At 37.8% G+C, this 27,129-nt stretch overlaps 1 protein-coding gene across 4 annotated transcripts in view; it reads right to left on the bottom strand.

The window, feature by feature from the left end:
• The window catches only part of Lin7a (lin-7 homolog A, crumbs cell polarity complex component), a 172,755-nt gene that overhangs the window by 44,124 nt on the left and 101,502 nt on the right, over window positions 1-27,129 (bottom strand). For all 4 annotated transcript variants that reach the window (XR_008722280.1, XR_008722281.1, XM_055625889.1 and 1 more), the window contains exons 3-4: window positions 17,440-17,511; window positions 14,977-15,186 (exon numbers count right to left, since the gene is read on the bottom strand). Coding sequence is in view for 2 of the 4 variants with exons in the window: in XM_055625889.1 (XP_055481864.1) it covers window positions 14,977-15,186; window positions 17,440-17,511 (282 nt within the window). In the remaining 2 variants the exon portion in view is untranslated. The remainder of the gene's footprint in view (window positions 1-14,976; window positions 15,187-17,439; window positions 17,512-27,129) is intronic.

Genomic DNA, 27,129 nt, shown 5'->3' with positions numbered 1-27,129 from the left:
ATGACCTTAGCTCACATCTCTAGCACCCATGGTAAAAGATGGCATGATTGCATGCACCTGTAAGCACAGTGTCAGGCTTGGTGGCCAGACAGCCTGTCTCTAAAGCACTGAGTTCTGGGTTCAGTGACTAGGGAAGAAAGTGATGGAGGGAGATACCCATTTGTTTCTCGTGTCTCCATATGCACTTATGCACGGATGCACATACACCACATGGAACACAAAAATACATATACACACAGAACACACACAATTAAGGTGTGTGCCAGCACATTAAAGTCGTGGTTGTAAACGCCTTTAATCCCAGCACTCAGGAGGCAGAGGCAGGCGGATCTCTGTGAGTTCAAGGCCAGACTCATCTATAAAGGGAGTCTTTAGATAGTAAGGACTACGCAGAGAAACCCTGTCTCAAAAATCAAACAAGCAAACAAAAGAAAACAGAAGCCAATCAGAACAAAATTGATTTGATGGCTTTGTGCAATACACCAAATATGTACAAAATTATATCCAACACAACTGAAAAAATATATTTTAAATACTGATGGTGTAAGATGATGGGTGATTTTACAGTCAACATCATACAGCAATTCATCATGCTACCCATGAGTGTCACCTAATCCATTAGAAGCCATGTAAAAATGGAAAAGTTTTGGGTAACAATCTTGGGTAACTAGTGGCAACTAAATTGCCATAGCATGGGCAACGCTTTTGGATGGCACCTTCACATTGTGTAAGAGCAACTATCAACAACCATCATTTGATTTGGACTTTGAAAATCTAAAAAAAAAAAAAAATGCCTGCTAGTTTCTAACAGGGAGTAGAAGGTTAACAGAGCCTGAATGAACCGTGCCCATTCTGGATGAAGAAAAACAAAGCCAGCAACATTTATGATTTGCCACAACCAACACTTCCAACTGAACCAAAACTCAGATAGTCATGGTGGAAGGAGCAGCAGGCTCAAGGTTGAGAAATGAAGTCTAGGTCAGGCTGCACAGGGTGGTGTATGCAGGACTGGAATTCCCTGACTCTGGCCTTCCAACTCCTCCACGAGAAGCCCAGGCTGAGGTCCTACTTGTCCTTCCTTTTTTGGAGCATTGCCCTGGGTGGCTCAACCTGTATTTGCATAGATTTGCCCAAAGCACAGGTGTGCTTGCCTAGCTTTCTGATTCTGTGTAAGGAAGTGAGATTTGAAGACTAAGATGTGGGAATGCTCAGTGGTGTCAGCACACACCTTTAATCCCAGCACTCGGGAGGCAGAGGCAGGTGGATCTCTGTTAGTTTGAGGCCAGCCTGGTCTACAGAGAGAGTTCTAGGATAGCCAAGGCTACACAGAGAAACCTTGTTTCAAAAAATTACAAACAAAAAAAGAACACCAAAAAAAAAAAAATGCTGGGGCTGGAGAGATGGCTCAGTAGTTAACAGGTCCTCTTTCTGAGGACCCGACTGAGAAATGGTCAATTTCCAACAACTCCATGGCAGCTCATAGCTGCCTGGAAGTCCAAGATCTGACCATCTCATACAGACATACATGCAGGCAAAACACCAATGCACATAAAATTAAAAAAAAATTCTTTAAAAAAAGATGTGAGAGGATTTAGATTAAATCTGAGATGTCCTGTCCACCCCCACTACCCCCCCCAAAAAAAAAAAGGAAAGAAAAAAGAAAAACAAAAACCTATAAAGAACCTGAACACAAAATTTTGGGAGAAGCAACTGCCTGCCCTGTAGCCTGAACGCCAGTTTTCTCTTAGACCCATTTTACAACTTGGAGCGCCAAGAGGTTCCCTGTGGGGTTTAGTTATAGATGTTATTATATTTTCCTGAGTTGAGCACATGAGCAAGGTGGAAAACCTTTGCTGTATTTCTTTTTGTGACATGCTGCCATGATATTTATACAAATCATCCAAAGCTGAAGGTAAGGCCGGTTTATGAGCCGTGCAGCCCGTTCTACTGATGGAAAAAAAAAATCACAAGATGCTTCAAGGACTCTCAGGTACAACAAGCTCCTTTTGGGTACAAGCTGCGTTTTCCTAAAATGTTCCTTCCCCAGTGTAAGGCACATGGGATGTGGCTGAGAAATCTTTTTGAATGTCTTGTTGAGCATTTCAATGTGATAGTCTCACAATCACCTCAGAGATGAAGCCAACAGCAGATCTAATCATTGTGAGCTGTCAGTTAAATTGCCTTTGCCACAGAGCCCTCTGTCTGAGACCAGCTGAGGCTCAAGTGTCTTCCAGAATGGCTCCCATTTGTAGACCACTATCAGCCACAATGTCATAGAAACTCATTCGATTCTCATATACAACATGGTATAAAACTGCAGTTCCATCTTAATAACCCAGTTTGCTTTTTGGTTTGTATCAGTTTTCTTAAAATTTACTGATTCAGTTGAAGATCATGGTTTTCAACCAGGCATAAGATTTGCTCTTGGAGTAGACATGTCTGAAGGCAGTTTTTATTTGTGTGTGTGTGTGTGTTTGTGTGTGTAAGTGGTGTAGAGCGTCAGTGTATAGCTGATGTGTGGTATGCTCATTCCAGTGATTATGAAGGCCATGGTGGATGCTGGGTGTTCTTTTCCATAATTTTCCACAATATTTTTGGAGACAGGTGTCTCACCACACATAAGAACTTACCAACTTACTAGTCTGGCTGACTGATGAGACACAGGATTTTTCCATCTCTGTCTTCTCAGTGGTAGGGAGAGGGACACGGCTGGGATACAGAGTTAATAAAATGTAACTGATAACTACACAACAAAAGTAACACCACCAACCCCACATCAAAAGTAAGCAACAATTCTTGGTCACTAGTATCTATCAACATCAATTGACTCAACTCCCCAATAAAAAGACACAGACTAACAGAATGGTTGCGGAAACAGGACCCAACATTCTGTTGCATCCAAGAAACACACCTACGCAACAAAGATAAACACTACCTCAGAGTAAAGGGCTGAAAAAATGTTTTTCAAGCAAATGGTTCCAGAAAACAAGCTGGAGTAGCCATCCTAATATCTAATAAAATAGACTTTCAACTCAAGTTAATCAAAAAAAGATAAGGAGGGCCACTATATTCTCATCAAAGGAAAAATCTACCAAGAGGACATCACAATTTTGAATATCTATGCCCCAAATACAAGAGCACTTACATTCGTAAATGAAACAATATTAAAGCTTAAATCACACATTGATCCTGATACCTTAATAGTGGGAGACTTCAACACTCCACTCTCACCAAGGGACAGATCAACTAGACAGAAAACAAATAAGGAAATAAAAACACTTACAGAGTCCCTAAATCAAATGGACCTAATAGACGTCTACAGATCTTTTCATCCAAACTCAAAAGAGTATACCTTCTTTTCATCACCGCATGGAACCTTCTCCAAAATAGACCATATAGTTGGTCATAAAGCAAGCCTCAACAGATAGAAAAAGATTTAAATAATCCCTTGTATTCTATCTGACCAACATGGACTAAAGCTGGACCTCAACAACAACAGAAATAACAAAAAGCTGACACACACATGGAAACTGAACAACTTGCTACTCAATGACAGCTGGGTTAAGGAAGAAATAAAGAAAGAAATTAAAGACTTCCTAGAATTCAATGAAAATGAAGGCACAACATACCCAAATTTATGGGACACATTGAAAGCAGTGCTCAGAGGAAAATTTATAGCACTAAGTGCCTGCAAGAAGAAATTCGTAACAACTTAATGGCCCAACTGAAAAACCTAGAAAAAAAAGAAGCAGATACACCCAAGAGGAGCAGACGGCTGGAAATAATCAAACTCAGGGCTGAAATCAATCAATTAGAAACAAACAAAACTATTCAAAGAATCAATGAAACAAAAAGCTGGTTCTTTGAGAAAATCAACAAGATAGACAAACCCTTAGCCAAAATAACTAAAAAGCAGAAAGAATCTACCCAAATCAGCAAAATCAGAAATGAAAAGGGTGACATAACTACAGACACAGAGGAAATTCAAACAATCATTAGGTCATACTACAAAAGCCTATATGCCACAAAATTTGAAAACCTAAATGAAATGGACAATTTTCTTGATAGATTCCATCTTCCAACATTAAGTCAAGATCAGGTAGAAAGACCGAATAGCCCTATATCCCCCAAGGAAATTGAAGCAGTCATTCACAGTCTCCCCTCCAAAAAAAGCCCTGGGCCAGATGGTTTCAGCGCAGAATTCTACCAGACCTTCAAAGAAATGCTAACACCAATTCTCCTCAAACTATTCCACAAACTAAAAACAGAAGGTACATTACCAAACTCATTCTATGAAGTGACAGTCACCCTGATACCTAAACCACACAAAGACCCAACAAAAAAGAAAACTTCAGACCTATCTCTCTTATGAACATTGATGCAAAAATACTCAATAAAATACTTGCAAATCGATTCCAAGAACACATCAAAGATATCATCCACCATGACCAAGTAGGCTTCATCCCAGGCATGCAAGGGTGGTTCAACATACGGAAATCCATCAATGTAATCTACTACATAAACAAACTAAAGGAGAAAAACCACATGATCATCTCCTTAGATGCTGAAAAAGCATTTGACAAAGTCCAACACCCATTCATGTTTAAAGTCTTGGAGAGATCAGGGATACAAGGCACATATCTAAACATAGTAAAGGCAATATACAGTAAGCCTATAGCCAACATCAAACTCAATGGAGAGAAACTTAAAAAAATCCCACTGAAATCAGGGACAAGACAAGGTTGCCCACTCTCTCCATACCTCTTCAACATAGTTTTTGAAGTCCTAGCCAGAGCAATAAGGCAACTAAAGGAGATCAAGGGGATACAAATCGGAAAGGAAGAGGTCAAAGTGTCACTATTTGCAGATGATATGATAGTATACATGAGCGACCCCAAAAATTCAACCAGAGAACTCCTCCAGCTGATAAACACCTTCAGCAAAGTGGCAGGATACAAAATCAACTCAAAAAAATCAGAAGCCCTCCTCTATACCAAAGACAAAAGGGCCAAGAAAGAAATTAGGGAAACAGCACCCTTCACAATAGCCACTAATAACATAAAGTACCTTGGGGTGACACTAACCAAAATAATTTTCAAATCTTTTCTTTTTGCTGTAGTCATTACTGTCCCACTAAAGACTTTTATTATATCTCTCCCGAATCTTAAGCATTTCCTAGTTGCTCTCACTAACCCCATGTTTTCTTCCAGAATATTCTTGCCAGAATAGTCTAAGTATAAATATAATCATTTTGGGTCAATTTCTCCTTCAAATGATAAATGCAAGCTCCCAAACAAATTTTCTAGGGCATTTCGTAAATCCTTCTGCCCTACTTTATAAACTCTAGACTTCATGCTATGGTTATGCTTTGTTTTCTCTCTGATGGAAGGCACTTCATCAACCTTATGACTCTGATTGTTCGTGAATGTTTATGTCTTGAAACTCATGAATGGTGGAGTTAAAGAATAGATAATGAAATACTTGACTAGGCAGGATTTGAAGACGAAGACCATTTTCATTTGAGGTGAACTGTGTGTTTCCTGCCCAGAACATAAAGATCATTATTCTATTTACAGTGTTTGGTTTTACAAAGACTTTGTCATGATGGGAAACATGGACAAACTTATCTGGGAGTTGAATTAATAATTTTAATTTTTAATTAATAATTAAATAATAAATAATAATTAATAATTTTAATAATTTAAAAAACACAACAGTGATGAAGTCTTTGGGGGAAGCATTAAGATATGTTTTTCCAATGCCTGATTTTTAAATCTTGATTGTCAGCAGCAGAAAAACCTAGAGCACATATTGTTACATTAATGCTGAAGGTGTAAGGGCACTGGACAGTCTAGTGGCTTTCTCACAATCATCCTGCCAATAACTAGTATCCAACTGCTTTTGATGAGGTATTTCTTTATTTCCTTTTTTAATTATTATCATTTATTATAATTTATTCAATTTGTATCCTGGCTGTGGCCTTCTCCCTTATCTCCTTCCAATCCTACCCTCTCCTCCTTTTTCTCCCCCTATTCCCCTCTCCTAGTCCACAGATAAAGGAGGTCCTCCTCCCCTCCTATTGTATTTCTAATGTCTCCTGATAGACAGAATGAACAGTGGAGGATTTAAACTGGGATGAAAAGTTAACTCCTTATATGGTAGAATTCTATGACAAGAGAAGCTATTGGGTAGAGCAAAAGTAACCAGCATACTGACAGATTAATATACTGTCTCTCACTTAATTTGAAAATTAGTTTTGCTAGAAAGGCATTGCTGCTCTTGCTCTATGGAGGATAAATCAGAGTCATAAGAAAAATGAATATACTGTGGCTGAAATATTCTTAAACTCCCAAGAAATTTTAAGAATCTGAAAATATTCTTTTAGTCCAGCTTTAAAACATTAAAAATATCAATTTAGTATAAAAATTTCCATTAATCATAACAATAAAAAAATAAGGTTACACTGCAGTTATTAGATGCTAGATTCTAGTCAAGTGATTTGATGTTGCGTGTAAAGAATTTTATTGAGGAAACATTTGGTAGAAATAAAAAACTAATGGAATTTATTTCTTAGTGAACAGCTTCTGGAAGTACCAGAAAATCTTAGCACATCACGGCACTTCAGAGGTGATGCACTGAGTTGAAAGTCTTGTTACGTTTTTGTGTACAGCTGGCAAGGGTCTGTTGGTAGGAGGTCAGTTGGTGTTTCTACCTTATTTTATCTCAGAGACTGCCCACATCATCCTGATCTTCGTTTAAGTTATTTCGGAAAAGTCTGGGGATCATGGGCTTTTTTTACCTTCATAGCTCCATTCAAACTCTCCCTGCACTACAGTGATGAATTATTATTATTTTTTATTTAAATCCTTAATCTTAGCTTAAATGTCAACCTCTAAATAGGTCATTCCTAACAGTGTTAAAAGCAGCTCTCATTGCTTTTAACATCTCATTGCTCTCAGTATCTCTGACAGCTCTTTGGATGTTTTGTTTTTCCTATTATATATATATATATTTTTTTTTTTTTGTTACATCAGACAGTATTTAATTAAGATGCTGTGCTACATCCTGAAGTATCGACTTGAGTTCTTTCATGCCATCCCTTTCCTTCACTCTGTACCTAGAAAGAACAAAGGACCCTAAATACATAAAGCTTTTGAGTACAAGGTGAAATGATGGCTTTATCTTTTCATATATATATATTTCATATTACATTGGGCCTATAGGAAGGAAGAAGAGGAGACTTATAGGTAGGCGTCATTGAATGGTACCCAGTACAAGAAGTAAAAGTGGCAGAGTACCCAAATTGGTATGGAAAGAAAGAACTTGCCCAGGGTACAGTGGAAAAGGCTGAGTACATGCTGTCTGAGAATGGAAAACCAGTGTTCCCAGGGACGATAGAACACTGGCCTCAGCCCTTAGCCGGAGAAGGATCCTGGGTTTGTGATGCTTAAATGCAGAAGAAGAGTAGGTAAGGAAATCACAGCCTCTTAAACCCACGATGTTCAACATCTTGAGATAAGTAATCTTGAGATTGTGCCATATTATCTCGATGGATCCCAACTTCAGTAGTAAGTGTTCTATTACTGTGGAAGTAGAGGTATGGCATGGACAAGAAGGCAATCACCATGGAGAAGAAGACCAGAACGGGGCAGCTACAACTGGAAGGACACAGACAGTCCTCAGAAAGTGGAAAAGCCAAGAAACAGATTATGTTATTGAGAATCTAGGTGGGGGATAGATCTTGTTGGCTGGTTGGTTTGGGACCAGCAAAACTGATTTGGGACTTCTGGCTCTCAGAACTGTGACAGAATCAATTTCTGTCATTTAAACCACCAAGTATGTGGTAATTTGGTACAGACAAACACACACATGAAGTAAAGATCTATATTTGACCAATGTAGAGCTGGACAGAATCTTTGGGGGCATGTTCCTTAGGCTGAGAACATTCTGGGTAGCTCATCAAGGTAACATACGCATTTGCATGAATACATTTGCTATCGTCACCTCTATCTTCTTACAATCTATTAGGCAAAGTTTCCTGAGGGCTTTACTGTGCCTGGCTTTGCTCCCTGATCTGTATCCAGTCTAGCGGCTGGTAGGTAATGATTGATTGATTGAATGCTAAAATAACGACAGTGAGGAAAATCACAAAAAGTGGTTAAAAAAAAATGACTACGAGAAGGACCACACCAGACACTAAATGGAATAGTCAATACATGTCTAGTCGTGACCAACAGTCTTTTATTTTATTGTCAGGCTGCAGTGTTTCCTTCTGGTTCTCAAAATTAAAGATCTCTGTCATGAGGTGGCTTGGACTGGTGGGGGCAGCGTAAGGCCTGTTCAAGGTTGCAAGCATACAGTGGATGGCAATGCATGCGGTCCCTGTGTCATTCTGAAGGTGACTGTGATAAAACGAAATTTTACATCTCTTGGCTTCTTCACAAATGTGAGTGGAGTGTCACATGACGGCATCCTGGGAGCAGAAAGTGTTCCATACCTAACTGAAATTCCAGTTTGCACTCCTGTTTAATTCCAGCCCAAATAATCTCCCATGCTTGGCTGTCAAGGGTTGTTAGAAACCTGAAAATGGTTCAAATGCAGAGAGAGGATGTGAGAGTAGCTTTTATTTCAAACTTGGAAGCCTTGAATTAAGTTGGGGATCCTCATGCCTAGCCCATAGGGAAACTGAGGGTCAAAGCCATTTGCTCCTCTTGCCAGGGTCAACCCTTTGAATACCCAAATGCATTTGTGCATTAGTTATCAATCGGTGTTGCTCAGCTAGCTGAGGGAAGGTGGTTGGCTGTTTGGGCTACACTGAGGTACCCAGGAAAAGAGCAATGATTATCAAGGAAGGTATGAAACAATTTTAGACACAATCAGACAGAATGTTTGTTTCTCACTCCTCAGTACTCTGAGACATTTGAATTAAAGTGCACTTCTTTTTCAAACTATTACGACCTTTGCTGATTTTTTTTTTTTTTTGTAACATTTGAAAGGTCAAAAATGAGTAGCTGAAAAAAATGTTTTACCTTCTCCTCACTGAAAGTATAAGCCCATAAAGGTTAAGAAGTCTTGATCTTTTCTATATCATGCTTGAAAGCATGAGTTATTTACGGCTATACTATTTGTTTACTTTTAAATTATAAAGGTGGCCTGAGTCAGAACCTCCAGCTCTGCCATTCAATAGTTGTTAGGAGCTTGGATAAGTTACTGGATGTCTCTGTTTCCTTGTTTGTAAATGGAAATGATAGTAATAACACTTGTTGTTAAAGATGATTATGAGGAAAAGAATTCATTCATTATATAAAGTTCTTACAGTGGTGCCTAGCATCCAAAAATATTTGTAGACCACTGTTCAACTATGCTCCCGGCCTTTTCTTGGACATGAGGCAATGGAGAAAAATTATTGCTGCATATGGTCAATGTGTTTTATTGTAGGACTTAGACTCGCAGAAATATTTTGTGATATGTTTCATAAGAATTAAAAGCCCCTTTGGTTATTTTGTAAATTTCACTCCAGGAACAGATGAGCAAGATTCAAGTTCAAGTTTCTCTGCTGGGAAGCTATAACTTTACACCGGCTCAAATCTATCTTTCTAAATTTAATTTAATTTAATTTTTTGGTGCTGGGTACTAAACTCAGGGCCTTGTATATGCTAGGCAAGCTCTTCAGCACTGAGCTTCAACCCCAACCACAGCTCAGATTCTTAGTTAATCCTCACCGCACACCTGACAGTGCTCTGTGTAGCTAATTTGAGCTGTGAATCTCACCCTTAACTTGGCATGCACATTTATAAAATGGGAAAGAGGCCAGGTACCAAGATAACTTATTTATTCTCCTCCTTTCCCACATCTTTATTCATTCATCTGTTATGCTTTAAAAAGTAATTAGCTATGTGCAAACACTGTACCAACAACTTGATTTAGATTTAACTACACAGTGAGGCAAATGTAATTACAATTGTCCTGCCAGTGGGGCTCTGAGGCAATGTTTGAATTTCAGACGCTAGCCATGTCTCTTCTTAAGAGGGGGGTAAGACTAAAGTTCTCCTGCTTCAGTTTTTTCTTTCTTTCTGTTCTTTGGTATCTTGTTCCTATCTTGCTCTTGTATTTGGGGGACTGTTTGGAAGTTTCTCCTTTTAAAAAACGTTATGAAATAATTGCAGCTTTATAAAATGTACAGGCAATGTACAGGGGCCTCTTCTGTTCCTTTTACCCAGCTTTGCGATATTAACATCTTATCAGACTATAAAATAACACAAACTGCAAGAAATTGACATTGATGTAGCCACAGTGCTCGTTCAGATTTAAGTGGGATTGATTTTCAAACAATCACATTTTACTCTTGGTAGTCAATTAACATCACAGTAAAGACTGGAATCCACTTCATGAGTTTACTGTGGGTCTCTGATTTTATCTGATCGTTTTATCTCTCTCTCTTTCTCTGTGTGTGTATGTCTAGAGCAGAAGTATCCTTCCCATTTTGTAAGACTGTCTTCAACAACCAATGGGGAAAATAACATGTTTTCACGCTTAAATACTATAAGGTACAAACCATAATGAAGTACAGTGACCCAAACTTTTAATTATCTCACTGAAAGACCGCATCTCAAAAACAGAATCCATAGACAATAGGTTGTACCTGCTTGTCAGCCCCAGAATATAGGATAGTATGATCTGGAAAACTAGTGTACACAGTGGGGATCACCAAAAATTTCACCTGAAGCTGTAAAACCAGAGTCGCAGAGCTGGCAGGAACCATTGAGCTGGTTACAACTGTGTACACAGTACCTGGACTTATAATCTCTGATTCGAACTTCAGACAATGGGCATATACTCCTTATGGGTGAGTATATACTCTGTTTAGATGGCTTTACATATATACAAGGTCTTTATTATGAAAGCTGGATTCTGCTTTCCCTGAAACCTTCATGCTCTGGCCTAGCTTCTGTTATTTGGCAAAATGGAGGTCACCTGGAGACGCCACTATTCTCCTAAAATCTCTCTTCTCTGCAAAAAGTGACTTAAATCCTTTAACAATGTAGCCTTCAGGGAGGCATGCTAAACTACAGCTGCTTTCACTAGATCAGACAACAGCAGCGTATGGACTGACCACAGTCGATCACACTCAAGAGCCTGAGCGCCATCTTTGAGTAAGTCAAAAGTATTTTCCAATCAATGTGCCTACAAAGATATTAACATGGTTTGGGGTCTTCTGTTTTGCTCCTCATCCCAATTTATAATGCTTTTAAAAATCAATTAGTATCCTCCAGGAACCTTATTTAAGCTTTGGTATTTAGCCACGCCTCCCTGATTCAGTATATACAGTCTCTGGCATCTGATCAGGGCTTCATGAAGAGCCTTATTAAGTGAAGCCTATATATATCTTGACTCTATCACTAAATATATTTACTGTCCCTGTTGGCTCCACACTGGCTGCAATCTTTAGAAATAGTCCTTGAGAGAACACTTTCACATAAAATGGTGAAAAGATGATTAGAGAGCTATAGGTTCTGAACTGTAACACCATGACCTCCTATTAATGTTAAATTTTAATTCAGCTGTTAGTTTTTGCCAAAGCTTGACACAAGAAGTAGTAGCCACACACAAAAGGACTCTTTATTAGGTGATTCAATGTCTCATTTATAAGAACCCCATGGGAAATTTCTTTTCTAGCCAGAAATAAAGAAAAAAATCCATCAGAGTTGAACTGTTATGAGTTTTCTTCTGTATTGACTTATAAGAAGAAGAAAAAAAAATCAATTGCTCAATTGCTGTATCCTTTCTTTATTTCTATTTATTGATTCCCCTTTCTCTATTTATTATCTTGCATTTCATGTCATCAGTTATGTGTTAATAAAATGCTAAATTTTGCAAGATATTATAACATTTCCTTTCCAAATGAAACCAAGTTATAAAAATAACACAAAAATAACAAAGTAGATGATATCATTAGAAACATCATTTAAAATTCTTAGGCCCATAAGATAATGTAACCTTTAACTTGCTAAATAGGGAATTGTTCTCAGAATGCTTACTAAAAGTATTCCTTAACCCTTCAATCATATCTTTCTAAATTCTCAGTTTAGAAAAGTATGTTATGAAAATCTTTCCTATAAATCTCAAATAGTACTTGTTTCAAAGCAGGCATAGCAATCACTTCATCATTTGTTAATGTTGTCTTTGGTTTGTTTTTTGGTCTTTCAATTATAGGGCCTCCAACTCTATTTTATTATAAAATATTTTATTTTCACTAAATACCATGACCTGTGTGAAATTATTTCTACTGAAAATACTTCTGGACCCAGGGATAAAAGCCCAGGCTTCCTGAATTGTATTAGTTATGATTTCTGCAACTAGGAGCAGATCAGTGAGCCATGTAGTTTCTCATTATAGAAAAAAAAAACCTTGAGATGAGCACCCAATAAAATGGATACAACTTTCTTTTTGATTTACTTAAAAATACATTTTTCTTTTATATTTTTAGGTTAATATTTCCCGCCTATTTCCTCTCCTTCAAACCTCTCCTATACCTCTCTTTGCTCTCTTTCAAATTCACACACCCCTCCTTTTACACTAATTGCTGTTACATAGTTATATTTGCATATATGATTTACATTTAAACTCTTTAAAATAGGTATTTGTTACCAGTTGTTGTATAGAGGGTCAATATTTTAATTTGTAACTCATAGAGCTTAACAAACCAGGCCAGGGTGAGCACAGCAATTTGGAATATGTCTGAAGAAACTCTAGCCATGACAAGGGCTAGCATTTGTTAGACTGACTGTAATGAACAAACGTTATTTTTTTTTCTCTTTAGCAAACTATGTCAGAAATTGACTTTCCTGAAATTAGTGCCTAGTTACCTAAAATTATGTTTGTTTGTTTTAATTGGAAACTACAGTGTATGGTAGCTTTTAAGTAAATGTGAATTCTAGAGTCTTTGGAAACATGAACAGAGTAGAAAAATCCTGTACATGGGATTAATAAGTGTGAACATAGGATAAACGTTAAATTGTATATTTAATAAAATTTTTGGTTTTCTGAGGCTGAATGTAAGGAAAAAGAATTGGCCCTGGAATATTCCCATATGACTCAAGTGGATCTTTCTTTCAAGTTTATGATTGAATACCCCAATGGACAGAGAAGTGGAACCTCACCAGCTTCACAGAACAGAGGCGATTGCTTCTTTCTTATTAATAAACATTTGCTAATTTGCATACAGCTATCTGTACAGCAGAATTTTCATTGAGGTTTACTTTTCATCAAATCAATAAAAGGAATATTCCCAGCACTTTAAAAATCTCACTCACTTCAACCTTCTTTGGTGGTCACACTTACTCATCAAAGGTGCATGTGATGGAATGGTCAAAGGCTGATTCCTGATAGACATGTCACCTCACTAATTTCCATCAGTCCCCTTATAATTAGTAACTACTCTGTCTGCCTCCTTTTAGATTGAGGCTCCTGAGTAGGTACAGTGGTCTGTACACTGTCTACACTGTTAAAGTCTGTAACAGGGTGGACACTGAGGGGTAATAGCAGGTCTGTTTGATTTCATTGTTGCAATGCTTGCTGCTACTTCTCAGGTTCATCCTGAGGTCACTACTAGAATGGATGCCTTATTCTGAAATGCTTAGAGCTGTGCCCCTTGCAAATGTGAGGGTTAAGCAAAATCTGTTTGCTCCCTTGATGGCTAGTTCAAAGTCAATTGACCTATTAGATTGATGATTGATGTCATAGATGATTATGGTTTCTTTGTGCTACTATAATAACTATGCATATGTGTGTGGGTTTTTTTTGTTTTTGCTTTCTTCATATTTTAAAGATACAAATATATTTATATCTGTAAAGCATATTCAGAGAAACCACAAATTAACAGCCCGAGGTATAGCTTACTGTATATCATAACCTTTGACCCGACTCGAGATCTTCTATCAAAAAGCTGGGCTCTACAATTATCATTTGATACAAGCCTTGAGAAGTGATACTTATTGAAAGGTCAATAAAATGCTATCTCAAAGCATTTATGTCTTTGAGAAAGTAGAGGAAATGGTGATTTGGAGATTGGAATGATCATGTAAAATATTCATGGACTGTTAGTTTTGATGCTTATTAGAGAATAGCAGAGTTCAGTGAATAGCATTTTAAAATATAAACCACTGTTTTGTAGTATGCTCTAATTTTTAAAATGTAAATAAATACAAATACAATTAAAGATATAAAAAAAATTATACCATGCTTACCAACCAATTATCTCATTTCAGATATGTTATGTTAGATATTGTGTTTTGAGCATAAAACCCAAATCTAGATTACATATTAAATCTTTGCTCTTATACTAAATGTTTATAAGTCAAAGGGTAAGCATATTTTGATAAATTCCCATTTATTTTTCTGAAATTTATGATCTTAGATTGGTTATGTGTGGTACAAGTGGAAGCTAAGGAGAAAGACTAAGTTTGCTTCACAAGAAGCTGTTTCTCGGCATGGGGTCAGCCGTGGTGGTCCAGTACTTGCCTAGCATACACATGTCTCTGAGTTCAGTGCTTAACACTGAAGCAAATGAACAAGCTAATTAACCAACTAACTAATTAACTATCTAACTTACTAATATACTAAAACATCAAACTCAAGTGCTTATAGAAATTTGGGATGAAAATGACATTGAAATTATATTCTTCTGAATGCTAATTCAACATCAATATTCTGAGAGGGAAGTTTTTGTGATAATTTCTTGGCACGATTTTCTGATTTTTCAGCTGTTGATATCTATCATACCTGTGCAAGATGAAATGAGACATAAAAATATAAAATTGGTGCCTTTATAGGCTTATACCCATCCAAATCCAGGAAACTGGTTGGATATGGTCATAAAATTACTGTCTGTACTACAATTTCAACATTGGCTACAGTCATGGAGGGAGGAGGAGACACATTTAGGGAGAAAAATCTGTGGGTAGTTTAGCAACATACCACTCCGTTCACTGATAGCAGCTGGTCTCCTCTTTTGAGGCCTCCGTGTCTTTCAGCCACTCCTCCGGGGATGATGCGGGAGATATAAATTGGGGAATTCTGTTCCTTTCCTCCCATGACGTTAAAACCCAGGCCTTCATCAGTCTTTGGCAGTTCAACCACCCGAGGGTGCGAGTGGCCTTCGCTGGCAGCAAACGCAGCAACTGTTGCCTGAAAGAAAAGATGTTCTTTTGGTGATAAAACAAGAGAAATAAGACTAAGCGTATGATCTTCAGGGAACAAGTTCTTAGACATCTCTCTAGCACTCTGCTGTAGAAGGAAGAACACTAAAAGAGTGTCTTCTTTTAGATGCCGTATATGACTCATTTCTTTGATAAAGCCTTACATAAGGCTTATCTACTATGAAAAATAAAACCCAAACCAAAACCACTGTAAAATCTTTCAGAGTTTCATCAGCTACATGTGAAACTTGATCAAGGACTCTAAATATTTGTACACATATTACGTCATATAATTATTGAATGCATGTTGACCAGGAACACTTCATGGACAAACTGTACCATGCTCTTCCTATGGCACATAGCCTAAGTTGCTGCCACACATACATTTTCATAGATACTTATTCAACCAACTGAGAAGCACTTCTGTATGTGTATGCTCATGAAAACACACATAATCTTGCTATTGCTGAACCACTGGTTTAGTAAAGAAAAATGGAAAGGCTTTTATTTTTTAAAATTCAGGATGGCTAAAAGAAAATAAAAATAAAAATGAATTACTAGATTAAAAGATATTATCATTATCTCATATTTAGTGATTTTTGTATTACTGTGAATGGTGACTTATTAGGTCATTAATTACATCTTAATTCTACGCTAACATTTCAGCAATTACCATTGTAACAGCTGTTCATAGATGAAAATGAATGGCTTGGGGCATTATCATAAGGCCTACAAAATTTTATATAGTCATAGCTTCATTTTAAAATTAATATATTAATTTCTTTAAATTCAAGAAACCAACTTACCAGCAGTCCCCACCCACTAGGATTAAAATAGTAGTTTCAATCAAGCAAAGCTTCTCTGCCTGCTTCTTGTCTTCTACTTCCATTAGCTTGCCTTAACCACAGTTGATTAGATGCCTAGTGTAAAGTGATTTACCCTCAACACTGTGAAAATACTGATTTCCCACTACTGTACATTCTTTTTCCACACACCGCATTATCACATCAGCTTAGCATTATACTACTGCCTGCGTTTAATGAAAGATAGTGAATGACATGGAAATAATGGCTTGGTTTTAGCTACATGCATTTGCTCATGCAAACCCTGTTGTCATGCAGGGGTTTTAATGGCTGACATGGATGCAATTCAGACAGCCCAGAAACAACCAGAAAAAATATTGTGCTATTGCAACATTATGCTGCTATCCTGCTGTTCTACATGAATAAGAAATGAGAATGGTAAGACGCTACATAATTCACTTTCCCCTTAATTAAACCATGTAGGAATCATTTTTCTCTGTGTGTTCCACTTCAGAACAAGCAAAGCATGATGTAATGGTAATCATACCCTCTATTTGCCAGGGTGAGGAAGGAACTAAAAGAAGGAAGAGGGAAAAAGAAAACCTTACAAATCCACCGTGTTTAGTTACAGGATGAAAACTGAAAATATCAGGGGAGAAATCAAAGAATAGGTGATGTAACGCAAAGGAACTGAATGAAAAGTTCTGATTATTCTCAGTGGGTCTCACTTCTTGGTCTTTTTAGAAAGTTACTAGCCCTTTACAAAGAAAGCTGTGTTCTGTTAAAACACTTCTGTATTTGTAAAGTACAAGCTACATGTGTGATTTTAGATTACCACTATTGTTTCCTAGTGATTCATCTTTCAGAAAATGTCACGATCCTCTTTCTGCATCCTTTTCAGCAGGACCGCTGTAATATCTGGGTTTGATCCTTTAAAGAACAAAAGTGGTCAGTGCAACAAAGGTGCTAGGCCTTCCTTTTGGTCATGGCCACTTTCAGTAAGTTGAACACGAAGAAGAATGCTGGCTCAGTGGTGTCAGGTAAAGCCTGTCCGTGTCTTAACTTACTCCAGGGCTTTCGGCCTGTGCAAATGAGGTTTCATGCTCTACCTAGGATCTGGCTTCTTTGGCATCCGCAGGATGTACCAGAAACCATGTAGAACTTGATACAGTGAAGCAGCAGGTTTGCTTGTGCCAAATGGATATTTAGTGATTTTAATGAAATCATTCTCCTTCCTTAAGCTACAGAAGCAGCAGAAAAGGTCAATTTTTCCATTAGGATTTTTACCTGGTAAGTAGTACTGGTTCTAGACTCTGGGCTGCCACTGAGGTCTAAATTCTCTTACAGTGTACACACGAGAATACCTGAAACACACACGCGCACAATCAATTACTACATCACTGGGGTCAAGTGTACTTTTAAAGTTACTCAACTCTTACCTTTGCTGTGGCCCTCGCACGGAATTCAGGGCAGCCATTAACAGTAATCGTTTCATGCATGTATTGATACACCTAAAATAGTCACGTAAAAAAGAATGTGTAAGAATATATTAAGAACAGAAATTCTTTCACTATAAATAGAGGGACAAATTTCCATTGCAGGGTGAATACTCTCTATTACAACAGGCTCAATCAGTTGTTCTGATGATTTGAACAAAATGTACCTCCTACTTTGTGTGTGTTGGGACAGGAAAAGCAATTGCATTTTTTTAATTGCAGAAGTTTTAATCTGTCCATGTACACAAACTACAACAGGCCTTTTATTTCTGATTTTGTAAAACTCTATCAATATTTTTAATATGTTTATGTGTGCATGTATGATTTTATTTCTACCTATAAAAATAAGTTACTAAGTTACATGAATAGTTACTTTTCAAATTTGGCAAAATTTCATAAATAATTAATAGTTCACTAAGCTAAGAGAATGGTATTTTTACTTTGGCTTGAATTTCAACACGTTGCAAGAAGTGTTGCAATTGATGATATACATTTATAGTTTTGAATGTTCAGAGCTAAATGCTATAATGAGCAAACAGGACACTCAATTAGTCCTTTAAGAACAGAGGTAAAGCTCCTGTTCTGTTCCCTGTTTTCTCCCTCTTCCTCTGTCCATGTAGTTTGCCTTTCTGATCTTGGATTCTTTTTTTTTAACTTTTTTTATTTTTTATTAATTACACTTTATTCATTTTGTATCCCCCCATAAGCCCCTCCCTCCTCCCCTCCCACCTCCCCTCCCCATCACAAAAGGCCTCTGAAAGACTCTATCCAGCAGGGTATCAAAACATATGCTGAGATTCATAGCCAAACTTTGGGCAGAGTGCAGGGAATCTTATGAAAGAAGGGGCAGATAGAAAGACCTGGAGGGAACAGGAGCTCCACAAGGAGAGCAACAGAGCCAAAAAACCTGGGCACAGGGGTCTTTTCTGAGACTGATACTCCAAACAAGGACCATGCATGGAGATAACTTAGAACCCCTGCATAGAAATAGCCCAAGACAGCTCAGTGTCCAAGAGGGTTCCCCAATAATAGGAACAGGGACTGTCTCTGACATGAACTCATAAGCTGTCTGTTTGATCACCTCTACCTGAGAGGGGAGCAGCCTTACCAGTCCACAGAGGAAGACAAAGAAGCCAGTCCTGATGAGATGTGATAAACTAGGGTCAGAGGGAAGGGGAGGAGGACCTCCCCTATCAGTGAACTGGGAGAGGGGCATAGGAGAAGAAGAGGGAGGAAAGGTGGAATTGGGAAGTGATGGGGGAGGGGGCTACAGCTGGGATACAAAGTGAATAAACTGTAATTAATGAAAATTAAAAATTTTTTTTAAATAATCCAAAAAAAAAGAACAGAGGTAAAAATGGTATCCTAGAAAAACAAGTAAGATAAGATTTTTGTTGAATTAATGTATCAGCTTTTATGATACATGATGAAATTGAGATGAAACTGAAAGTATGAGATAAGCCTGGAGGCCATTTAGAACAGGTTGAGTGTTCCGTTTAATAAGTTTATACCTTGAGGGACTATGAGGTTGTGTTTTACAATAACTTCTTTTTGCCAATCTGAAAAATGTATAAGGAATGTTTACTAAGTAGATTTTCTTCCTTCCTTTCTTCTTTATTTCCTTCCTTCCTTTTTGAAAAGAAATTTTTCAAAATATTTGGCTCCTAATGGCAGTCCTTAAACAGCAGATAATACAGCTAATTAGTGTTTTCGACACAACAGTAGAATAAATTGTTAAAACATAATAAATAAAAACTGTTTCCTCCTAAAGTCTAGTGAGGAGATCATAAAATCTTTATATCAGTGATTAAAAAAAAAACTGCTTTATCTTACAAAAACTGAAGTATGGGGAGTGACTCAATGGTATAATTTGAAGAAGATATTTGGGCAAAAGAAAATGAAAGATTAAAAATGCTAGACTGTATACTTATTTTGCATTTAAATAATGAAGTTCTAAAATATAGCACACAATGCGTAGAGATTAAGAAGTCCATTTGGCATTACAGTGGAAAATATTATTTTGGAAAGAGGAATAAACCATTAATTATTTTCGGAAAGAATGATGTAGAAAAAAAAAACCTGCCACTAAAAGTCTAAAAGAATATTTCTTTCTTTTAATCATTCTTGTTTTAAATGCATGAGTCAAAAGTTATTAGAAAGAACACAAGATCTGATTAATTCGCCCTTCATCAACCATTTCCTAAGATTAGGGACCAGTGTCTCAATGTGTTTAGCTGTCTCCCACTTCTCAAGCACACTGGGTTGGGTCTCCACCCACACTAACCCAGATTCACCATCCAATGTTCCCAGAGGTGACCTGTTGCAGTGGTCTAGCTGAGAGACCTAGACATGCAACTTAGAACTTATTTTGTGGCTTTGAACCTTGGCTGAGTATTCTGGGTGTTCAGTTTCTGTTGGAAATCTGGATGGGGGAGGAAGATCCAGAAGTGTGTTACTCCATATTCTGCAAGTTCCTAGAATGACTATTATTTCTGCAAGTGCATTACTTGCTTCCTTTGAAGTTCTTCCACAAATACATTCTACTTGTAATGTCTCATAGCTCATTAAAGATTCCCTGCCCCTGTGCTCAGATTTTTTGGTTCTGTTGCTCTCCTTGTGGAGTTCCTGTCCTCTCCAGATCTTACTGTTTCCCACTTCTTTCCTAAGATTCCCTGCACTCTGCCCAAAGGTTGCCCATAAGTCTCAGCATCTGCTTTGATAGTCTGCAGGGCAGAGCCTTTCAGAGGTCCTCTGTGTCAGGCTTCTGACTTGTTCCCTCTTTTCTCCTTCTTCTGATGTCTATCCTCTTTGCCTTTCCGGATAGGAATTGAGCATTTTAGCAAGAGTCCTCCCTCTTGGTTAGTTTCTTTAGGTGTACAGAACTGTCTCTGACATGAACTAATGGGCCTGCTCTTTAATTACCTCCCACTGAGAGGGGAAGCAGCATTACCAGGCCACAGAAGAAGACAATGCAACCACTCCTGATGAGACCTAATTGACTAGGATCAGAAGGAAGGAAAAGAAGTCCTCCCCTATCAGTGGACTTGGGGAGGGGCGTGCATGCAGAGGGTGGAGGAAGGGAGGGATTGGGACTGGAGGAGGGAGAGAACCACAGCGGGGATACAAAGTGAATACAGTGTAATTAATAAAGAAAAAACAAACAAACAAAAAAGATTCCCTGCCCCTGTCTTTCTTCTCTTGCTAATACACTCTCTCCTCTGACCCTTTTGTCGCCCTCAAATCATTATCCCCAGCTGAATTCCCCTTGTTCATGTGTGGTAGTCTCGCCATCATCAAACACCCTTCACTCCAACTACCTGGTCAAGTACCCACCTGACCATGTGTCTCCTGTGATTTTGGCTACCTACTGCCCTCAAGTGACAGAGTTAGGCCAGAGATCACTGTGCAGAACCCAGACTTTTCTTCATAGCCTCTCCTGTGTCCTTGGCTCTTGTAACTCTCCATACTTCCACTCATCCCAATCTTTGTACATCCATATTACTCTGATTAAAATACTCCTCCATCCAACAGGCATTTATTTACCAAAGTTTTTTTTTTTTGTTTGTTTAAAATTTATTTATATATCATGTATACAATGTTTTGTCTGCATGTACACCTGCACTCCAGAAGAGGGCACCAGATCTCAAGATAGATGGTTGTGAGCCACCATGTGGTTTCTGGGAATTGAACTCAGGACTCCTGGAAGAGCAGCCAGTGCTCTTAACCTCTGAGTCATCTCTCCAGCCCTATTTACTTTAATTTAATATTCAAAGGCTTAATTCAAGACTCATCTCCTTTGTAGAATTGCTTTCCCCTCCCTCAGGCAGAGTTGCATCTCTCCCTTTTCATCCTGGCCTTCTCAGCTGGCTAATGTCACTTAGCTTTTCCAGGTAAAGCAACCTCTTTGCTTATATTCACAGATGTTTATATAAGGCCTATCACTTAGCAAATAATTTAGAAAGATTGCCATCAACCAACCAAGACAGGAAAATGTAAATACTTAACAAATATCACAAATTGAAAATAATTACCTTTACTATTCAAATTTGAATTTTCTATTAAAAACCGGGATTCCCAAAGGGAAGAACTGTCTGGATAATTGCACAGGCCCTGGAGATGGCTTGGAAACAAATCCTGGCTGGGCAGCTTTCCGATTGTATGATGTTGCTCAGTTAAGTGCTTGATTTCCCTGGGGCTCAATGTTTTCAAATGAAAACTGTGCCTTAAAATGGTAAGTAACTTTCAAGTCTTTTATGAGGATTGGACAAGAACATAAACACAAGGGTTTGCCACATGGGCTTAGATAAGTAAAAGTTTGCTAATAGTGCTGTTACGTTGTTGCCATTTTTTGATGTTGCTTATCTTACTCCACCCTGGGATCTCTTGAGGAAACTTCCCCAGGATAAACAGTATGCGAATAGCTGCACTTCTCAACTGAGGGATATGTTAGTCCTCCAGGAGATGTTGACAATGGCCGTGGTGGTTAAACAAGAGGTAACTGCAAAGGTACAGGGAAGCAATTCTGCATCCAAAAGACCCACCACTCCAAACAAAAGTGAGATGACATTTTAATCATTTTATAATGGTAGCATACTAGGTGGAATCCATCCAATGTTATTATCTATTTTTATTTCTATAAAGCACAGTCGAGTGCTTGGTCTTTCAAGGTGAAGAAAGGAACACAATCCAGTGATCCAGTCAGGTCAAAGCTTTGAGATATTCATTCTGCTTCCAGTAGCTGTATCACCTAATAAACTTCCTGGTCCTCTCATTTCCCAAGGGAAAAGATGTGTCCTTGCGTGTCTTTCTTGTCAAGGCCATCTGTAAATACCTTTGTCTATTTTGAAGAAAGCTGTCAGGGAAAGACACTCATTTTGCCAGCTACCCAGAAAGGGTTCTTTAAAGGCATAAGAGAAAATAATTAACACAGGAAAGTGAGGTTTCTTACCCTCTGGTGTGCCTGTCTCAGATGTCTGATAAATTCGAGCTATGCCATCTGTAGGCAAATTCCACCGAGCAGGATAGGTTTTGTTCTTAGGCACGTTGTGATCACCATTAGAAGGTTTAGCACAGCTTTACCTTCTACCTCAGCATCAGTGATTTCTTTACCCTGAAATGTGCCCACAGATGGCATGTTGTTTCGAATATTTAGAACTTTTTCTAAGCTGCTAAAATTTTAGATAGATAAGTCAATTAGATACAAACAAAAAGACAGTTGTATGTTAGTTCGGAAAGTGCATTTAATCATGTGTTTGCCAGCTAACATTCCTTTCCACGTTATTTTGTGATAGACAGCTGTACTAAGTCATTAAGGGACAAGGTCTCCTTTCAAAATTGAAATAAAAGAACATTATTTTCATCACAGATTGGTTATTTAAATTTTTTAAAGAGTATTTTACACATTACTTTCCTTTATTCTAAAAAGCAAATAGACTTTTTTTTTGTACAGAGTTTTATCAATGATAGACTAGCCAGTTTGCGTGAAAATAGAACCTTCACTTTGACTTCAGTTTATCATCGGAGGCCTCCATAGCATTGCCCTTTAGATAAAGTGAAACTAGATGGCTAAGATCCTAATACTTGAACAGTTTTGCTCTTGAACTTTCATCTGCACAGAAGCTAAACACCACAATAAAAGTTTTCAAAGTATATTTCTCTATCATGAAAATCCTCAACAATATACAGAATCTCTTTTCTAGGAGACTTTAGCAGTCTTCTATTTGTGAACCTCATTTTCCACTATGTATCGTATAGTCAGTCAAATAAAGATAAAGTACACAACTTTGTTGGCATAGTCCATTATTTGTATTATGCTCTAGTTATAGAAGTTATAGTTTTTGTTTCTATTATTACTACTCCCTTCATAACTAAGAGCCTTAAAACTATATGTTTAACATGTAGATGCTTAGCTGGATGCAAATTGAAGATTCTTCTTTGCATTTAAAGCTAGATTTTGATTTTTCAGTGTTCTATTACAATAGAATAGTTTCATTGGCTTTTATATTTCGATGTTATTTGGATATTTCTGTGCTCACTTAACATAAACAGCACTTCATCTTCCCATCACGGGACTTGCCACGTTACTCAGTTGCTTTCAGAGGCAATTCAACTAGAGCTAAGTGAGTTGGCTTTCGGAAAGCACTGTTCTTTTCCCGTTTTCGTCACCAGTGTGTACATGTCCAGCTGTAGTAGCCATCAACTTCCAAAACAGCATAGAACTGTATACACATCAGATGTGATTAATGAGGGCTCCAGGTCTGTGGCATGTACAGCTGCTCATTTCTCTGCTTGTTGCAATAATGAAAAATGGTATTTTTAGAGGGCCGGAGAAATAGCTCAGTTGAGAACATGGGCTGCTCTTCAAGAGGACCCTGGTTTGCTGCTCAGCATCTACTTGTCAGCTCACAACTGTCCATGATGCCAGTTCCAGGGGATCAGATGTCCTCTCTTGGCTTCCATGAGCACTAGCGACACAAATGGTGCACAGATATACATGTAGGTAGAACACCCATACATAAAATTAAAATTAAAAATATATTGTTTTCATGTCAAGCCAGTAAAGCTGGAATTTTTTCCTGCTATGCTTGGCCAAAAGAGTTCCCAATTGCAATATTTTCCAAGTATTTTTTTTATTTATTTATTACAATTTATTTACTTTGTATCCCTGCTCTAGCCCCCTCCCTTGTCTCCTCCTAGTCCCACCCACCTCCCTCTTCTCCCCCTATGCCCTTTCCCTAGTCCCCTTTATGTAGAACCATGCTATCTTTAGTTGCTTTTTGAAAATATTTCTCCAAATGCTGGGAGTTCTTATTTTTCACCTTAGGAATTAGAATTTCCTAATATAAGGGACAATAATGGAGGACAAACTAAAACACAGTTTAAAGAAAAGCAGAACTGAACTCTTTGAAAATGCTGTTAAGGAAGTGAAAAGACAAACTGACTGGGAGAAAATGCTTGCAAGAAACTAACTTATCAGACAAAACATTCCTATCCAGAATGTGTAAAGACTTCTTGAGATTGCTAATACAAAAAATATATTAAAAAATCACTGAAATGTTTGAGCAGGCATATCTTCAAGAAAGATACATATGTATGTGTGGAAAATAGGAAAAAATTAGTTATGAAGGAAATAAAATTATAATAATAATTAGATCAATCTGCAAACTTACTAGAATGTGAAGTTTAAAAAATACAAACAATATAAAATGTAGCAAGAACACTGAACAATGGAAACTTTCAAGCATTGCTAGTGGGAATACAAAATGGTACACCCACTTGAGGAAACAAGATAACAGTTTTCTATAAAGCTAAACCCACATGTACTCTAGAAATCCATTAATATACTCCTACCTATTTGTACAAGACAAATAAAAGTTGTATTCACATAAAAATGAGATGTGAGTGCCAAATAGCATCTTTGTTTGCAATTGACTTATACTACAACCCATCAGAATAGCTTCCAGCAACTTTTGAAACATGAAAATGACATTAGACTCAGTTAACTTTCAGCATAATAGAACAAGTGAAGGAGAAGCAAAGGGCACATGAACAGTGTTGTGGTCCAAAGTTCAGCACACTGGAGTGTACATTATCAGTTGGTAGATGCATGGCTTTTAACTAGGAGTGTCAGGATTTTTAGTAGATTTCTCGATTCTTCATATTTAAAAACTCATTGATAAATAAAGTTAAGGTATTTGATATGATAACTTGATATGATAACTGAGTTTAAGATATTTAAATATTTATGTAATATTAAAAATTTATGTAAAAAAATAGACTCCGTATATTCTTTTATAGTTATAGGCCAGCTGAATAATCAGACAGCATTCACAATACTGAGCCCTGAGGTATTTATCACAATATATACAAGCACCTCAGGTTTTCTGAGAATATATTTTAGCTTGGGGAACATAGGAAAGATGAATCACTGGCTTATTTATGCCTCTAAGTTTAAGCCTATTTAGTAGGTTAGAGTCAGAGAGAGAATGTCTATAAAATTAAGGTTTTGGTATGAATGTGCACACTATATTTGATATGTTATATATGTTATAGTCAAACATAGCAGAAATACATAATGGCAGCTTAAATAAATACACAAAAACTCAATTTAGGGTGTGTGTATATGTACACGTACAATAACAGAGTCTCATATACCCTAGGTTGGTCCCAAACCCTCTATATAGTCTAGCATGACTTTGGACTTCTGCTTGTCCTGTTTCCGCCTCCAAGCACAAGGACTGCAGACCTGGTCCACCACACCTAGGGCTTTGTGCATGACCGGCAAGCACTTTGATCGCTGAGCTCATCAGCAGCCATGTTTATGGCATGTTGTAGAAATAATTTCACATGAATTGAAAATTGAGTCCTCTAGCAAGAAGATATCCCAAAGGTAGAGACATTCTATCTTTAGTTTCTTCTATTTTGAAACAAGGGCACAACCTTAAGTTTTGCTTAAAGCCATAGCTATCAATTTATCTTCATAGTTTTTTTTTTTTTTTGTAAATTCTTTTATAACTGTGGAAATCATTGTTTTAAATTACAGCTTAGAATTCTTTTTTAAGAGATTTATTTATTTATACACATGAGCACACGCCTGGGTGACAGAAGAGGACATCAGATCACATGATAGGTGGTTGTGAGCCACCCATGTGGGTGCTGGTAATTGAAGCCAGGACCTCTGGAAGAGCAGACAGTACTCTTAACCACTGAGCCCTCTCTCCAGCCCCACAGTTCAGGATTCTTATGAGCCAAAGTATTTAGGTTATAAAGTTTATTGTCTGGAGCCACTTATTATTACATTTAAGTGGCATATACTATTTATAAATCATGAAATATCAAGATTCAAATCAACCTAAAGAAAGGTCTAAGGCAATAAAATTCCAGAGTATAATTTTTTTTAATTTTTTCTTAATTACACTTTATTCATTTTGTATCCCCCCATAAGCCCCTCCCTCCTCCCATCCCGATCCCACCCTCCCGCCCCTTTCTGCATGCATGCGACTCCCCAAGTCCACTGATAGGGGAGGTTCTCCTCTCCTTTCTGATCTTAGTCTATCAGTTCTCATCAAAAGTGGCTGCATTGTCCTCTACCGTGGCCTGGTAAGGCTGCTCCCCCCTCAGGGGGAGGTGATCAAAGAGCAGGCCAATCAGATTATGTCAGAGGCAGGCCCTCTTCCCATTACTATGTAACCCACTTGGACACTGAACTACCATGGGCTACACCTGTGCAGGGGTTCTAGGTTATCTCCACGAATAGTCCTTGGTTGGAGTATGAGTCTCTGGGAAGTTCCCTGTGTTCAAATTTTCTTGTTCTGTTGCTCTGCTTGTGGAGTTCCCGTCCCCTCCAGCTTTTACTATTTCCCACTTCTTACATAAAATTCCATTCACTCTGCCCATCAGTTGGCCATCAGACTCAGCATCTGCTTTGAAAGTCTATACTGCAGAGGCTTTCAGAGGCCCTCTGTGGCAGGTTTCAAGGTTGTTTCCTGTTTTCTTCTGGCTTTCAGAGGCCCTCTGTAGCAGGTTCCGAGGTTGTTTCCTTTTTTCTTTTTCTTCTGATGTCCATCCTCTTTGCCTTTCAGGATGGGGATTGAACATTTTAGTTAGGGTCCTCTCTTTTGCTTAGTTTGTTTA

The sequence above is a fragment of the Psammomys obesus genome, unplaced genomic scaffold (assembly GCF_907164565.1).
Source record: "Psammomys obesus unplaced genomic scaffold, mPsaObe1.curated_primary_1811, whole genome shotgun sequence".
NCBI lineage: Eukaryota > Metazoa > Chordata > Mammalia > Rodentia > Muridae > Psammomys > Psammomys obesus.
The sequence above is the reverse complement of the archived record's forward strand: the minus strand, read 5'-3'. Positions and strand labels throughout refer to the sequence as shown.